General features: G+C 41.9%; 1 protein-coding gene across 1 annotated transcript in view; it reads left to right on the top strand.

Annotated features, from left to right (window-relative positions):
• ATP5F1D (ATP synthase F1 subunit delta) overlaps positions 1–16,901 on the top strand; it is a 29,349-nt gene extending 12,448 nt beyond the window's left edge. The window contains exons 4-5 of the mRNA XM_056517343.1: positions 15,183–15,311; positions 16,832–16,901. Coding sequence (XP_056373318.1) covers positions 15,183–15,305 — 123 coding nt within the window. The 3' untranslated portion in view covers positions 15,306–15,311; positions 16,832–16,901. The remainder of the gene's footprint in view (positions 1–15,182; positions 15,312–16,831) is intronic.
• Positions 16,902–17,464: the final 563 nt, after the last annotated feature.

The raw sequence follows: 17,464 nt of genomic DNA, 5'->3' as shown, positions 1-17,464 counted from the left end.
ATTTTCACAAGTGGTAAAAGGAGAAAATGTCACCTTTAAATTTGTAAATACATTTCTTTGGAGTAAGGACACACCTCATATCTGGGTGTAAACAGCTCTGCGGGTGCACAACGGTCTTGGAAGAGCAGGAGCGCAGTCAGGGGCCTTGAGCTTCTACATAGCTGCCTATGGAGCCAGAACAATGGGACCCCCCTCAAGGAGCGTTACATGGGGTGAATTACTAAAATGGGGTACAGTGGGATGTAAAATTATAAAACAGGTTATGTTCCCAGAATGATGACCCAGAGCATAGCCAAAACTAAAAAAAAATATGCCAACCCCAAACCCTATGCTCTGAATCATCATTTTGGGAATGTGATGTGTTTGGCCCTCCCTAACCTGTTGCTACAAATACACACCCTGCTCAAGTGGAGAGAGAGCGCTTGGAAAAAATACCCCCAAAGGTCTTTATCAATTTTTTTTTATTTTTTATAAAATACTTTTTTGGGGCAATTTAGTGGTTTTATGGGGTTAAAACTTGGAATGTACTCTGAACTTGGTAAATTGGGGTCAAATTATGGAACATTTTTATGAAAAGGGACAATTTATTATTTCATGGAAGTGCGATATTCCCTGAACCAAATTAGTAAGCAGCGGTATGAGGGCTCATTTTTTGCGCCGTGATCTGTAATTTTTTTGGAATAAAATGTTATAGAAAATACTGAGGGGACTATTTATAGCAATCATTTGATTGCTAATCCTGTTCAGTGCCATATGGCATAGCACTGATTAGTGTTATCTGCTAGCTTCTGCTCTGGTCTGCTTGCGCTCAGACCAGAGTAGAAAACGCCGGGAGACGGACAGAGGCAGGTGAGGGGGCCTCCGTCTGCCATTACAGATGATCAGATCACCACGGCAGCACTGTGGGCGATCATGCATTTTTCTGACCGCACTCCCACAGATGCGGATGTCGGCCATTACCGGCGGTTACCTGGCTGCTATCAGCAGCCAGGAACTGCCGCACATGATGATGCTCGCGGTCATGTAAAAGACGTAAAAGTACGTCCTGGTGCGTTAAGTACAACACCAGGACGTACATTTACATCCTGCGTCGTTAAGGGGTTAATACAAGTCTATTGGAGGGGGCTTGAATATCACCACGCCCCCTCCCGTAGACTTGTATTCAGTGGGCGGGACTTGAATTTGCGGGGGCGGAGCCGTGTCGTCACGATGCTCCGTTCCCTGCATCTTCCCATCATCACCCACAGTCATTTTGCTCTGTAGTGATGACGGCGGGGTGGCGCTGCAGAGATCTTGGGGGTCCCCAGCGGTGGGACCTCCGCGATCAGACTTCTTATCCTGTATCTTTTGGATAGGGGATAAGATGTCTGGGGCGGAGTACCCCTTTTAAGGTGAAAATGGGCTGAGTCCTTGAGGGATTAAGGACCAAGCCCATTTTGACATTAAGGACCAGGCCAATTTTCGTTTTTGGTCTTTCGTTTTTTCCTCCTCCCCTTCTAAAAATCAGAACTCTTAAAATTTTGCACCTACAGACCCATATAAGGGCTTACAGTAGGGAAAAAAAGTATTTAGTCAGTCACCAATTGTGAAAGTTCTCCCACTTAAAAAGATGAGATCTGTAATTTTCATAATAGGTATACCTCAACTATGAGAGACCTAATGAGAAAAAAAAATCCCATAAAATCACAGTCTGATTTTTTAAAAGAATTTATTTGCAAATTATGGAGGAAAATAAGTATTTGGTCAATAACAAAAGTTCATATCAATACTTTGTTATATACCCTTTTTTGGCAGTGGTCAAACATTTTCTGTAAGTCTTCACAAGGTTTTCACATACATTTGCTGGTATTTTGGCCCATTCCTTTATGTAGATCTCCTCTAGAGCAGTGATGTATTGTGGCTGTTGCTGGGCAACACAGACTTTAATCTCCCTCTAAAGGTTTTCTATGGGGTTGAGATCTGTAGACTGGCTAAGCCACTCCAGGACCTTGAAATGCTTCTTACGAAGCCACTCCTTCGTTGCCCAGGTGGTGTGTTTGAGATCACTGTCATGCTGAAAGACCCAGCCATGTTTCCTCTTCAATGCCCTTGCTGATTGAAGAAAGTTTTCACTCAATCTCACGATACATGGCCCCATTCATGCTTTCTTTTACAAGGATCAGTCGTCCTGGTCCCTTGGCAGAAAAAACAGCCGCAAAGCATGATGTTTCCACCCCCCCTTGCTTCACAGTAGGTATGGTGTTCTTTGGAAGCAACTCAGCATTCTTTCTCCTCCAAACATGACTAGTTGAGTTTTTGCACAAAATTTCTACTTTAGTTTCATCTGACCATATGACATTCTCCCAATCCTCTTCTGCATCATCCAAATGCTCTCTAGAAAGCTTCAGACGGGCCCAGACAGGTACAGGCTTAAGCAGGGGGACACGTCTAGCACTGCATGATTTGAGTCCCTAGCGGTGTAGTGTGTTACTGATGGTCCCAGCTCTCTGCAGGTCATTCACTAGGTCCCTCTGTGTAGTTCTGGGATTTTTGCTCACCGTTCTTGTGATTGTTTTGACATCACGGGGTGAGATCTTGCATGGAGCCCCATATCGAGGGAGATTATCAGTGGTCTTTTTGGTCTTCCATTTTCTAAAAATTGCTCCCACAGTTTCTTCACATGAAGCTGCTTGCCTATTGCAGATTCAGTCTTCCCAGCCTGGTACAGGTCTACAATTTTTTGTTTTTGGTGTCCTTTGACAGCTCTTTGGTCTTGGCTATAGTGGAGTTTGGAGTGTGACTGTTCTAGGTTGTGAAACAAAAATGGAAAGAAGGAGGTGCGCTCCTAGTGGAATATTATTATGGTAGGGTACATGTGCAGGGTTAATTGCACCTTACCATATGTAGTTGTGCTGAGGGCACAACACCATGTATTGTCTGTACACACTCTTGAAGTCCGTAGATTCAGATGGGTGGCTGCCCTGGCGTCCTTCACTGTGACCTTCAGGGAACGGTGCGGTAAAGTAGAAAGTAAAAAAAAATAAAAAGGTGGACGTATTCAGTATGGTGCCTGCCCCCAAACAAAGATATGCTAAGGTATTTTCTGTACAATTGGTGTTAATTGGAATAAAAGGTGCAACACAGTTGATTCGAACCTGGGCAGGGTTCTTCCTCAGGCAGTACGTATTACAGATGCAAAAAATGCGCCAACTTAAGTAACACATAGACTTTCAATTGCTGCCGGTTCACAATGACCGTTATTAAAAACATATATTAAAAAAATATATATAAAACAATACAAATAACAGGTTATCATATAAACTTAAAATTCCCATTGCTTTAAAATTTTACTTGTTAATTTATAGACCCCTTTTATTGTTTTGTTCCCGTATGAAGATCCATGCTGCTGTAATTTAAAAAGTCCATTGTGGTATTAGTTTTGGTTTATTTCTTTAGTGTAACAGTGGTTTAACTTCAACAGGTGTAAGTTATTCACAGGAATACATTTCAGGGCATCTGTGGTGTTTTCTTTTGCAGCGCTGGAGACCTCCACAGGGAAGCCCATGCTGCTTTGTTATAAGGATGCGCTCCGCTCTGAGATCAGGAGGGTGTTCATTGAGGAGGTTTGCAGTAGCAAATGGAATGGATATGTTGTAATGCTGAGGAGCTTGGATATGGATTCGCACTGTTGGTTGAACTGTCGGATGCCGAGCTGATTATATCTAACGGGTGCATTTTGCAGCTCTGGAGACCTTTGTTATAGGATACCACACATAGTCTGAGCCGGCATCGCTGACATATTATGCAGCGCTGGGGGTAATGCTACAGAGGACCACGCTTCATATGAGGTAGGTACAGTGTTGGGACAATTTATAACAAAATATAACAAAAGTCTACAGGATATAGGAGAATATTGTAGAATTGTGCAGTGCGGTTCATGCTGTAATGCAGTAATATAGAATATAGAAACTCCAGCGGTAATGCTTAAAGAATTTGGATATGGGATCCACTCTGTTTTAAACTTGCGGTTGCGCATATTTGGGGAGGGATAATGTGAATGATCGGATGTTGCACAAGTTTTATTCTGTATAACGGGCTCATTCTGCAGCGCAGTGGAACTTACTATAGGAGTCCTCGCTACACTAAGGTAGGCATGATGGGCGCATTCTGTAGAGCTGGAGATCGTGCTACATGAGACCAAGCTTTACTTGAGGTAGATAAATTCTACAGAGAAGGTTCAAGGAAAACCAATACCCCAGAATGATTATCAAAGATGTACTACAGAAGGTACAAAAGATGTCGCAAAAGGAATGTTTGAACCACTATAACATCCAAAGAAAAGAAAACTTAGAAAGACAAATACAGAAACAGAAAACTAATTTTATTACAACCTTCAGCAGCTCGGTGACCAGGATAAGAGAGGTTCTCAAACCAAATTGGCATATTTTGCTGAGCGATGTACACCTGAAAGACAAAATCCCAGACCGTCCACAAATCACATTCCGGAAGGCCCCCACCCTGAAGAATTTACTGGCTCCCAATCAAATTCAACAACATAAGCAGCAAAAAGAAAAAAATAGCTTACCATCAGGAGGCTTTAACAAAAGTCAACAAAAAGACACAATGTTATCAAACCTACAAATAAGTCCATCTCAGAGGCATAAAGGGGGGTATTTATCAGTTTTGCCTGTTGACAGTTTCTTTTTACCCTTTTTTTTTCACTTAGGTTTTCGTGGACATGCACCAAATTTATCATTTGGTGCAAGTTGTTAGTAGTTTTGGCTCAAATGTTGAAATCAGTTGTTCACAGCGCCTTTATACAGAACTTACCGCCACAGAGGACAACGTATTTTACCCTGTAGAGCAGCCATTTCGGAGTCCCTCCTGCAGTATATCAGCAAGCGACATGAGTTATTTTCTATTGTGGGGTTTATAGCCACCATGTGAAATGGATTTTATTTTTAGCTTGAGTGTTTTTTTTTTTTTGTTTTTTTTTTTGGTTACTGTAGTGCTTACCTTTCCTGAACCTGTGTGGCCATGTCCAATGCCGTGAAGGTCCCTCAGAGACAACTATGTCGCAGGATAGCATTGCGCAGCCCCAGAGGTGTCTGCTTTCACAAAAAAATGTTTTAATGTATTTTGACACCTTTACATTTTCTGACATTGCTATGTGTGTTTTCCATGTGCAAAATTTCTTGGCGGTGAGTTGCGCCAAAAAAAGGTGCAAAATTGTGCCAAAGATCGATTGGCACAAATGACGAATTACTGACTAAAGTTAAAATCACACACAGGACCGTGTGATTTTGAGAAAGTTGTACAAATGACAGTGGAGAAAATGCGCCAAACTTTGGCGCAAAAAGACATTGCGCCAAAGTATTGTGCAAAGATATGGGGGGAAAAAACACATAAATCCTTTGATAAATACCCCCCAAAGTGTCTCCCTTCTATGCTACTTTAGCAATCTGAATGTTTTTGTTACAAAATGCCACAATACTGTAGCTACCTCAAGTAAAGCTTGGTCTCATGTAGCACGATCTCCAGCTCTACAGAATGCGCCCATCATGCCTACCTTAGTGTAGCGAGGACTCCTATAGTAAGTTCCACTGCGCTGCAGAATGAGCCCGTTATACAGAATAAAACTTGTGCAACATCCGATCATTCACATTATCCCTCCCCAAATATGCGCAACCGCAAGTTTAAAACAGAGTGGATCCCATATCCAAATTCTTTAAGCATTACCGCTGGAGTTTCTATATTCTATATTACTGCATTACAGCATGAACCGCACTGCACAATTCTACAATATTCTCCTATATCCTGTAGACTTTTGTTATATTTTGTTATAAATTGTCCCAACACTGTACCTACCTCATATGAAGCGTGGTCCTCTGTAGCATTACCCCCAGCGCTGCATAATATGTCAGCGATGCCGGCTCAGACTATGTGTGGTATCCTATAACAAAGGTCTCCAGAGCTGCAAAATGCACCCGTTAGATATAATCAGCTCGGCATCCGACAGTTCAACCAACAGTGCGAATCCATATCCAAGCTCCTCAGCATTACAACATATCCATTCCATTTGCTACTGCAAACCTCCTCAATGAACACCCTCCTGATCTCAGAGCGGAGCGCATCCTTATAACAAAGCAGCATGGGCTTCCCTGTGGAGGTCTCCAGCGCTGCAAAAGAAAACACCACAGATGCCCTGAAATGTATTCCTGTGAATAACTTACACCTGTTGAAGTTAAACCACTGTTACACTAAAGAAATAAACCAAAACTAATACCACAATGGACTTTTTAAATTACAGCAGCATGGATCTTCATACGGGAACAAAACAATAAAAGGGGTCTATAAATTAACAAGTAAAATTTTAAAGCAATGGGAATTTTAATTTTATATTCTAACCTGTTAATATTATAACCTGTTTGTTATTTAGAGATGAGTACAGTGATTTGATACATCACGAACTTCTCGGCTCGGCAGTTGGACTTTTCCTGCATAAATTAGTTTAGCTTTCAGGTGCTCCGGTGGGCTGGAAAAGGTGGATACAGTCCTAGGAGACTCACAATTTTTAATAGTGTATGATTTTCACTTATTTTTTTCTCAATACATTTTTTTTTTACCACCTTAACGACAATGAACGTAAATGTACGTCATGGTGACGTGGTACTTAACGCTCCATAACGTACATTTACGCGCCGACATGATCGCGAGCACCAGAGCGGTGCTCGCGTCGTGCCTGGCAGGTCCCGGTCCCGCGCGGATGTCCGCCATTAACCCCTCCGATGCCGTAATCAATACAGATTACAGCATTGCGGTACTTTGCATGGTGGCCGGAGGTCCCCCCACCTTGCTCCGGCCGTCTCCCGGGGTCTTCTGCTCTGGTCTGAGATCGAGCAGACCAGAGCAGAAGATCACCGATAATACTGAGCAGTGCTGTGTCCTATACATAGCACTGCACAGTATTAGCAATCAACTGGTTGCAATGAATAGTCCCCTATGGGGACATAAAAAGTGTAAAAAAAAAATAAAATAAAAATAAAAATAAAAAAATGTGTAAAAAAAAATAAAAGAAATAAAAAAGTAAAATGTGAAAAATCCCCTCCCCCAATAAAAAGTAAAACGTCCGTTTTTCACATTTTACCCTGAAAAAAGCGTAAAAAAAATAATTAATACACATATTTGGTATCGCCGCATGCGTAAAAGTCTGAACTAGTAAAATATATTGTTAATCATCCCGTACGGTGAACGGCGTAAACGTAAAAAAATTAAAAAAGTCCAAAATTGCTCCTTTTTTGTCAAATTTTATTCAAAAATTTTTTTTATTAAAAGTAAAAACTAAGCAAAAATGATACTGATAAAAACTACAGATCATGGCGCAAAAAAATGAGCCCTCATATTGCCCCATATATACGGAAAAATGAGTTATAGGTAGTCAAAATAGGGCAATTTCAAACATACTACCGTAATTTTGTTAAAATAGTTTGAGATTTTTTTTAAAGCGGTACAATTATAGAAAAGCATATAACATGGGTATCATTTTAATTGTATTGACCCACAGAATAAAGAAAACATGTCATTTTTACTGGAAAGTGTACAGCGTGAAAACAAAACCTTCCAAAATTTGCTAAATTGCGGTTTTCTTTTCAATTTTCCCACATAAATAATATTTGTTTGGTTGCGCTGTACATTTTATGGTAAAATAAGTGATGTAATTACAAAGTACAATTGGTGATGCAAAAAACAAGCCATCATATGGGTCTGTGGATGGAAATATAAGAGTTATGATTTTTAGAAGGCAAGGAGGAAAAAACGAAAATGCAAAAATAAAATTGGTCTGGTCCTTAAGGCCAAAATGGGCCTGGTCCTTAAGGGGTTAAGGACGCAGGGCGTACCTGGACACCCTGCACCCAGTCCCAGCATATAACGCGGGGTCATGCCGTGACACCGGGTTGGTCCCGACAGCTAATGACAGCCGGGACCCTGGGCTAATAGCGTGCGGCACCGATCGTTGTGATGCGCGCTATTAACCCTTTAGTTCAAAGTTGATCGCCACGTCTAAAATAAAAGTAAAAGCTTCTCGACAGCTCAGTCGGGCTGATCGGGACCATCGCGATGTCCCAATTGACTAGAACGCGAGCGGAGATCCCCTTACCTGCCTCCGTCATGTCTGATCGGCGATTGATTGCTCCAAGCCTGAAATCTAGGCTTGAGCAATCGACTGCCAATAACACTGATCTTTGCCGTGTTAATGCACGGCAATGATCTGTGTATGAGATCGGTATGTTCAGTGTAACAGCCACAAGGGGGGGGGGGGGGCTATAACACTGCAAAAAAAAGTGAATAAAGATCATTTAACCCCTACTCTAATAAAAGTAAGAATCACCCCCCTTTCCCATTTAAAAAAAAACCTGTGTAAATAAACATATGTGGTGTCGCCGCATGCGGAAATGTCCGAAATATAAAAATATATTGTTACTTAAACTGCACAGTCAATGGCGTACGCGCAAATAAATTCCAAGATAGCGTATTTTTGGTCACTGTTTCAATCATGAAAAAATGAATAAAAAGCGATCAAAAATTCCGATCAATATATAAAAATGGTACCAATAAAAACTTCAGATCATGTCGCTAAAAATGAGCCCTCACACCTGCCCTTACATAGAAAAATAAAAAGTTATAGGGGTCAGAAGATGACCATTTTAAATGTATACATTTTCCTGCATGTAGTTATCTCCGGGCCGGTTTTGACTTTGTGCTTTAAATGCACCTTTATCCCGTTTGCAACACATTATCCATACTGCTGTCTAATATTGCATATTTGCACACTTGTGCTGGGTTATTTTCCCTCTTTGGAGGTTGCTGCTAGACACATCTTGCACTTTACTTTAGACAAGTTAGTGCCCAATTCAAATATCTGCATATTTTTACATTGCTTGTGTGTGTATATATTTATATACTCTTTTTGTGTCTGCACTTTATTGCTTGATTTGCTGCTTATACCCAATTAATTTTGTCCCCCCCCCCCCCCCTCTCCCCAGTCCGCCACTTTTCTGTGTCCACACCATTTGTGTTTTTTTATGCATTTTTTTCCAATGTTTACATTGGTTTTTTGTATACCTAATAATAAAATATTAATTTTACTTGGTCCGCTTTTTGCAGTGGTTCCTTTCTTTTGGATAGGTTTTACTTTAAAAAAAAAAATAACATGCACCAAAATTAGTATGTTTTAAAATTGTCATCTTCTGACCCCTATAACTTTATTTTTCCGCATACGGGGATGTATGCGGAAATTTTTTTTGTGCCGTGGCCTGCAGTTTTTATCGGTTCCATTTTTGTTTAGATTATTTTTTTCTTTATGGTATATGAAGGGACCAAAAATGCACAATTTTGTACTTTGGTATTTTTTTTACGTGTACGCCATCGACCGTGAGATTGAACTAACCTTATATTTTAATAGCTTGGACATTTACGCACGCGGTGGTACCACATATGATTATTTTTATTGCATTATTTTATTTTAAAAAAAATGGGAAAAGGGGGTGATTTCAACTTTAATAGGGAAGGTGTTCACTTTTCTTCCTTTTTTTTTTTTTTAGGGGGCTATAACATGCAATCTTCTGATTGCTTACACTGATCAATGCTATTCCATAGCATATCATTGATCAGTGTTTTCGTCACTCTGCTGCTGTAGCCTGCATAGCAGGCTAGGAGCAGCAGGACACAGATCGGATGCTGAGGAGGCAGGTGAGGACCCCCCTGGCATTCACTTACTGGTGATGTCGCCGCGGATGTTCCGAGCAGCTCCACTGGGCTAACCGGCACTGTTAACCCTGTGCTTTAGATGCCGCAGTCAACTTTGATCGGCGGTGCCCGTCATTAGCCGTGGGTCCTGGTTGCCCGTAGTAACTGGGACCAACCGGGTTTAACCTATTCTTCGCTCGTTAGAACTGTTTTAAACCTGGTAAAATGGAACTCGGGACTTACAGGTATGCCCGGGGTCCTTAACCCATCCAGGACACAGGGCGTAAAGGTACGCCCTAATGTCCTGATACTTAAGTGTCACAAAGATTAAATAAATATTTCGTTTTTCAGTTTAATTCATGAACGACATTGTCTCTCCGGGCTCTTTCGATCACTAAAAACAATCTGACATTTGTGACAATTAGATTGCCAGGAGAGCCCAACTTAAAGGAGAACTCCAGAACATAAAAAATTGTCCCCCATAGGGTCGGCAGTAAAAAAATAAAGATGTACATACCTTCCTCTGCTCCACCGGGGCCTTTGGTAACAGTCTCCGGCCTCTGCCGTGATCCTCTTCCTGGTTGCCGGTGGTCGGAGAGTCTTACTGTGCTCAGCCAATTATCGGCCGCAGTGATGTCCCGACTCGGCCGGCGATAGGCTGAGCTGCAGTGTGACGTTTTCGGCCCCGGCCGCAGGTGCCAGTGTAGTGAAGAATTTTGTGTCCTGAAGCGTTTTCACACTGCCGCTCAGCCTATCGCCGGCCGAGTCTGACTTCGCTGTAGCTGGTGATTGGCTGAGCGCAGTATGATTCTCCGACCACCGGCAACCAGGAAGTGGATCGCGGCAGAAACCGGAGCCGGTTACCGGAGGCCCCGGGGAAGCGGAGGAAGGTATGTACATCTTAAATTTTTTACTGCCGGCAGTATGGGCGACAATTTTTATATTCTGGAGTTCTCCTTTAAGGAAAAACTACTAAAGGTGGGTGTTCCACATTATTAAGCAGAGCACCATTTTCAAGCAATATGGAGAAGAAAAAAGAACTCTCTGCTGCCGGAAAGAGTGAAATAGTTCAATGCCTTGGACGAGGATTGAAAACATTAGATATTTAACGAAAAATTAAAGGGGTACTCCGGCGCTTAGACAGCTGTCACGCCCCCTACCATAGGCTTGCATTGAGGGGGCGGGGCCGTGACGTCACAATGCTCCGACCCCGTGATCGACAGTAATCAGACCCGGAGCGAACACGCTCCGCGGACTGATTTTGACGGGGTGCGGAGTGCAGGATCACGGGGGTCCCCAGCGGCGGGACCCCCGCGATCAGGCATCTTATCCCCTATCCTTTGGATAGGGAATAAGATGTCTAAGCACCGGAGTACCCCTTTAAGCGTGATCATTGCACTATTAAGATATTTGTGGCTTATTCAGAGCACAGACGGGTTTGTGCAGATAATGGCACATTGAGGAAGATTGAGTCCCACGGACATCGAGGTGCAGAGTCCTCCCAGAGTCTTGCAACTGTGCATAAACCTTTTTGGCCACCACTAACCAATGCTCACAAGCAGAAACTGCTGCATTGGGCAGAAAAATACACGAAGACTCATTTTCAAACAGTTCTGTGCACTGATGAGTGCCGTGCAACCCTGGATGGTCCAGATGGATGGATGGAGTAGTAGTTGGTTGGTGGACGGCCACCCTGTTCCAACAAGGCTGAGATGTCAGCAAGGTGGTGGTGGAGTCATGTTTTGGGCCGGAATCATGGGAGGAGAGCTGGTTGGCCCCTAAAGGGTCCCTGAAGGTGTAAAGATGACCTCTGCAAAGTATTTGGAGTTTCTGACTCCTTTCTTCCTTTGTACAGATGGAAGAACTATTCTTTCCATAATAAAATAATCTTCAGCAATGACAATGCACCATGTCATGCTGCAAAGAATACCTCTGCATCAGTGGCTGCTATGGGGATAAAAGGAGAGAAAGTCATGGTGTAGCTACCATCCTCCCCTGACCTCAATCCTATTAAGAACCTTTGGAGCATCCTCAAGCAAAAGATCTATGAGGAAGGGAGGCAGTTTACATCCAAACAGCAGCTCTGGGAGGCTATTCTGACATCTTGCAAACAAATTCAAGCAGAAACTGTCCAAAAACTCACAAGTTCAATGGATTCAAGACTTATGAAGCTGCTATAAAATAAAGGGGGTCCTATGTTAAAATGTTTAAAAAGTTAAAATGTTTTTAAAAGTTTGAATGAAATATCTTTTGATTTCAGAAAATATGCTGCAAACACAACAAATTACAATTTTCCGTTCTTTACAACCTATAAAGTGTTTTGAAACTTACTGTGCGTAATAATTTGGAACAGTGTATTATAATTTTTTATTTTTTTTTTATATAAAAAAAAATACTGTTATTAGGAGATTTGTTCAACAAAATTAGAATTGTACTCTTAATAGTTGATAACAGGAGAATTATTTAGGTAAATGAGAAAAATATAATTTACATAATAATTTGGAACAGGGTGTAAACAAAGCGGTGTATTTTCATCTATGCACATGGAGGAAAATAATAAAGCCTCTCCTTATTAGCTTAAAACAAAATGGAAGCAGGAATACACTGATACAGAGCAGCCATTCTAACCAATTTTTAGACTGATAAATGCCCCTCATTGTTTGCACGTCAAAACTGAACTGAACTTTTAGTTCAGCTTTGATGAAAAAAGTTGCGGGGAAGTGGCAGACGTGCGCCAAATTTATTAATTGGCGTACGGACTTTGAATCGCACAGACCTAAATACAATTGTCGCATTGAGTGATATAGGGCAGGGTTGAAATGCCCTGTGATTTCTTCTAAAAATTGCAGAAAAGTCGCACTTGATAAATTAGTGACCACTGCACAAAGTGATCTAAATCAGATCACTTCCTGGTCAGAAAGATTATGCAGTCTAACTGAAATGTCGCAGGAAAAGTCACACGGGACCAGTACGCGACTTTTCCTGCTACAAATTTAGACGAAAAAAGCGGTCTAAACAGCTTGATAAATTCCCTTCCATGTTTGTACAGTGCTTGAGTCCCCTTCAGTGTCACTCCCCTCTGATTTGGCTGACTGCAGTGTTAATGTAGAGTGAATAGGGCTAGATTTAATGTGCTGCACAGCCATTAAGAACCACTGTACATGGAAAAACTCTGTAGGGGGACTAAGCACTACATCATTGCTATGTGCCATTCATTTTCAGGAATGGTGGGGGTCCCACAAGTCAGACCCTCACCAGTGATAAAATGATGGTATATTGTAATATCTCAGCAATATGCCATCACTCTGAGCTGGGAAACTCCTTTTATGGCTCCAGTCACCCTTTCAGAGGTATCTGTAGGTACTTCCCAATGTATTCCCCAATGGAAGGCTCTGACACATGCTACTGTACAGGTATAAATGGGTATATGTTGCCCATCCCATAATCAAAATATTCATGTGGTTTGTTTTTGTTTGTTTTTGGGGGGGGATGCATCTCAATAGGAAATAGTAACAGACTACATTTTTCTGTGCAATAAGAAAAAAGATATGCTGGCTAAATACAAACAGTGGATACCAGAAACATTCTTTTGGGTAACAAAGACCCAATAATATGCCCATTGTATGTGTCGGGAGCTGTCCTGGAGTTTACATCCAATGTAGCATAGTGTAAAGTATGTGAACAGCCTGTTCTTGATCATTGATATTAAGCAGTATTAGGAGCGGCTTGTCAATCTGTATAGGAAAATGTATTCCTCAGATTGTAGCCCCCAGGGGGAGTATGCAGTCTGCCAGGCTACTCTTTACACATCCACTTAGACTGCATCCTCATTCTGTGCCAGGCTAAGGCTGGGTTTACATCACGTTTTTCCCCATACGGGAGCGCATACAGCAGGGGAGAGCTAAAAACTTGCGCTCCCGTATGCCTGCGTATGCGGTCCCGTATGTAATTAATTTCAATGAGCCGACCGGAGTGAACCAGTTGGCTCATTTTTCCCCGTATGCGGTTTTCTACCGGACCTAAAACCGTGGTTGACTACGATTTTAGGTACGGTAGAATACTGCATACGGGGAAAAATGAGCCTACCGGTTCACTCATTGAAATGAATTACATATGGGACCGCATACGCAGGGATACGGAAGTGCAAGTTTTCAGCTCTCCCCTGCCGTATGCGCTCCCTTATAGGGAAAAACATGTGAACCCAGCCTAATAGATTCTATAGATCCAACTGTCTTAGGCAAAACAGAAATACAGGTGTAGTTTTTATGTGAATTTTGCAGTTATGCTTTATCACTCAGCAATAAAGCTATGAAGATCTAATGAGTGCCGGCTTATGATGACCTCTTCCATTTAAGAAAAAGTTACATTCAGTTTCTCACATATCATTTTTGTTAATATTTTATTAAATGTTTTCATTTGACAACAATGAAGAAATGACACTCTGCTACAATGTAAAGTAGTGAGTGCACAGCCTGTATAACAGTGTTTAATGTTGTGTCTGCTCAAAATAACTCAACACTCAAAAGTGAGCACACCCCTAAGTGGAAATGTTCAAATTGAGCCCAAAGTGTCAATATTTTGTGTGGCCACCATTATTTTCCAGCACTGCCTTAAGCCTCTTCGGCATGGAGTTCACCAGAGCTTCATATGTTGCCACTGGAGTCCTCTTCCACCCCTCCATGAGGATGCCCCCACAGATGCTTAATAGAGTATAGGTCTGAAGATGTGCTTTGTTAGCCCATTACCTCTAACATCAGCTTCTTTAGCAAGGCAGTGGTCTTCTTGGAAGTGTGTTTGAGGTTATCATGTTGGAGTACTGCCCTGCAGCCCAGTCTCTGAAGAGAGGGGATCGTGATGTGTTTCAGTATGTCACAGTACATGTTGATATTCATGGCTCCCCAGTGCCAGCAGCACTCATGCAGGCCCAGTCCATGACACTCCCATGACATGTCTATAGGCAAGACACACTTGTGTTTGTTCTCCTCATCTGGTTGTCGCCACACAGTTGACACCATCTCAACCAAATAAGTTTATGTTGGGCTCATCGTACATGACATGGTTCCAGTAATCAACGTCCTTTAGTCTGCTTTTCTTCAGCAAACTGTGGGGCTTCATGTTTAGAAGAGACTTCCTTCAGGGACAACAACCATTCACACCAATTTAATGCAGTGTGCGGTGTATGGTCTGATCACCGACAGGGTCTTGGCAATCTTCTAATAGCCTAGGTCATCTTTATGTAGAGCATCAATTCTTTTTTTCAGATCCTCAGTTCTTTGCTATGAGGTGTTGTTGTGTTGAGAGTGTGAGAGCAAAAACACCAAATTTTAGACACCTGCTTCCCATTCACATCTGAGACCTTGTAACACAAGTCACATGACGCTGGGGAAAGAATATTGGGCCTAATTTGGAATTTGCCTAACAGTTAATTTTCTTCTATCTTTTTTGCTTTTCAATAGACTGCAAAGTCAAACCTGGAAAAGGCCCTGACAGAGTTGCAGAGTGCCGGAGATGAAGTTGCCAAGGCAGAGGCACAGGTTAACTTAGAGGCTTGTGAGGCCATTGTTAAAGCCCTGGAATAAGGACAGGTATGTATACTCACAAGGGGTTTTTAATGTCTGCTTTGCTTAGTTTTTTATATTTGCATTGCTTAAAGAGAAACTGACAGTGGGTTCACCCGCAATAAACCCAATACACAGGGTTATAGTATGGATGAACCGGATTACAATGAGGTATCACTTACCCGAATCTGTGGTCTAATTCTGGAGATACCCGTTGTAATTACTGTCATTGCTAACCTGGAAATGACTGCCTTTGCTCAAAGGAGGCAGGGTGTTGTATACCCAGCTACCCTGCTTCAGTCCCCTCTGCACCTATATGCCTGCCTGCTTCTTGATTATTCATAAGACAACTTTGACAGTGTGTGCGTGAGGTGGGCGGGCATATAGCTTCAGAGGGGACGCAGGCAGGGTTCCTGGGTTTACTGGATCCTGTCTCCTTTAGCACAAAGTCTGCCATTTCTGGAGTAACAATGCTGGCTAATACTACAGTATCTTCGGAGCCAGACTGCAGAACCGGGTAAGTGTTACATCATTGCAATCCTGTTCACCCGCACTATAACCCTGTGTATTGTGTTTAGTGCAGGTTAACCTGTTGTCAATTTCCCTTATACACATTAGAAATGTGCATAGAGGCCTCCTGACTCTCACCCAACAGGTTATGTTGGAAGAGAGAAGGATCAGTCCTTTCTCGTGGAGATAAGCTGCCACCATCAGCGAGTCTGGAAGCAGCTTAGCCCCCCTTTATTTCCTCCTGCTTTCCATTGCGGATATATGAATGCTCAGCCTTGCACTAATGTGTATCGGTGGGTCAGGAGATAGCTGTTTAGCGACCTTTTGTAGTCGTCTACTACTACCACCACCACCTTTTATCGTCTGTGGATGCACACCTACTAATATGTGCATCCACAGCTTTGCATTATAAGTTTTATTTACTGCTTGCTTGGCTTATGGGCTGTAAATACAATACTGCTTCCACGTACTTGTAATTTTAAACTGTAAACATGTTTCACCTTCAGCATGGTTTTAACCTCCATTATTATTATTATTTTTTAATGTTCTTTGCTTTCCACCCACTTCTGACACATCACTCACCCACCTTTCATCTGGTGTCCCCATGCTCTGCACACACACCACAGCCCCTCTCCTCTACAGTCTTTGCACATTCAGACAGATGCTATTTCTTTATATACATGAAATTCCTACTTATGACAGCCATTTAGCTGTACGTCTTTCCTGCTGCCATCTTCTGCATGTATCTGTATCTTCATCTTTCTTGTGTTAAAATAGAGGATGTTTAGTAGAATACACTTTTGGCATCATTTAGTCTATTGTAACATGCTTTGCAGGATTCTCTACATCTTGCTGTTTTTATTATTTTCTATTCTAGTAAATCTCCTGTAGTAGTAATAGTTGGCTTCTTGCTAAGAGCACAGTTTTACCACAAGGTGGTGGTAATGTGATATTTCTTTTACTTCACCACATTGAAGCTTAAGGGAAAAGTGTGTTACCTGCTCTTATTTTTATACAATGTTATTGTTCTTTTACAGGGGTTTTGTTTGTTGTACAGCAATGTTTCCAGCCGCCGTCCCCCGAGTAATAAAAAAAAAATTTCAAAAATATACTGTCTTGTGTGTTTTTTGTCATGTGACAGAATACTGTTGCACAACAGATTCAAAAATGGTTTAAAATATCACTAGTGATTGTAGGTAGATTTATAGTTGTATTAACTGCAAGAAGCACCTTACACCTTGATGATAAAGAACATTGATAAAGTAATTCTTAGCAAACCACTTAAACAAATGACCCCTTTATACCAGAAATAAGCTGACCATACACATGGCATTGTTCTGAAATCTCTGACCTCCCCAGAAATATGCACTGTTGGCTCAGCCTGGCACAGGTTTTAGTGGGTAGAGGAGAATAAGCTTCTGCCAGACCCCTCTGGCAACAGCCTATTTCCTGTGAGAAACAAAGGACCAGACATGGTGAAGTCCAACATCCTCACTTGGCTTATTGTCAGGAAGCCCCCCCCCCCCCCCCAATTCACATTTTTGTCTCAGATAGTCAGCTGATCCTGGTGAATTTTTGAATTCTGCAGGTTTGGCTGCCTCTGATGTCTTCTGATGTGTGTGGGTAGCTTAAGCTGTACTTTAAAAGCTGGGGATACAGAAAGTCACATT

This window comes from Hyla sarda, chromosome 1 (genome assembly GCF_029499605.1).
Source record: "Hyla sarda isolate aHylSar1 chromosome 1, aHylSar1.hap1, whole genome shotgun sequence".
NCBI lineage: Eukaryota > Metazoa > Chordata > Amphibia > Anura > Hylidae > Hyla > Hyla sarda.
The sequence above is the reverse complement of the archived record's forward strand: the minus strand, read 5'-3'. Positions and strand labels throughout refer to the sequence as shown.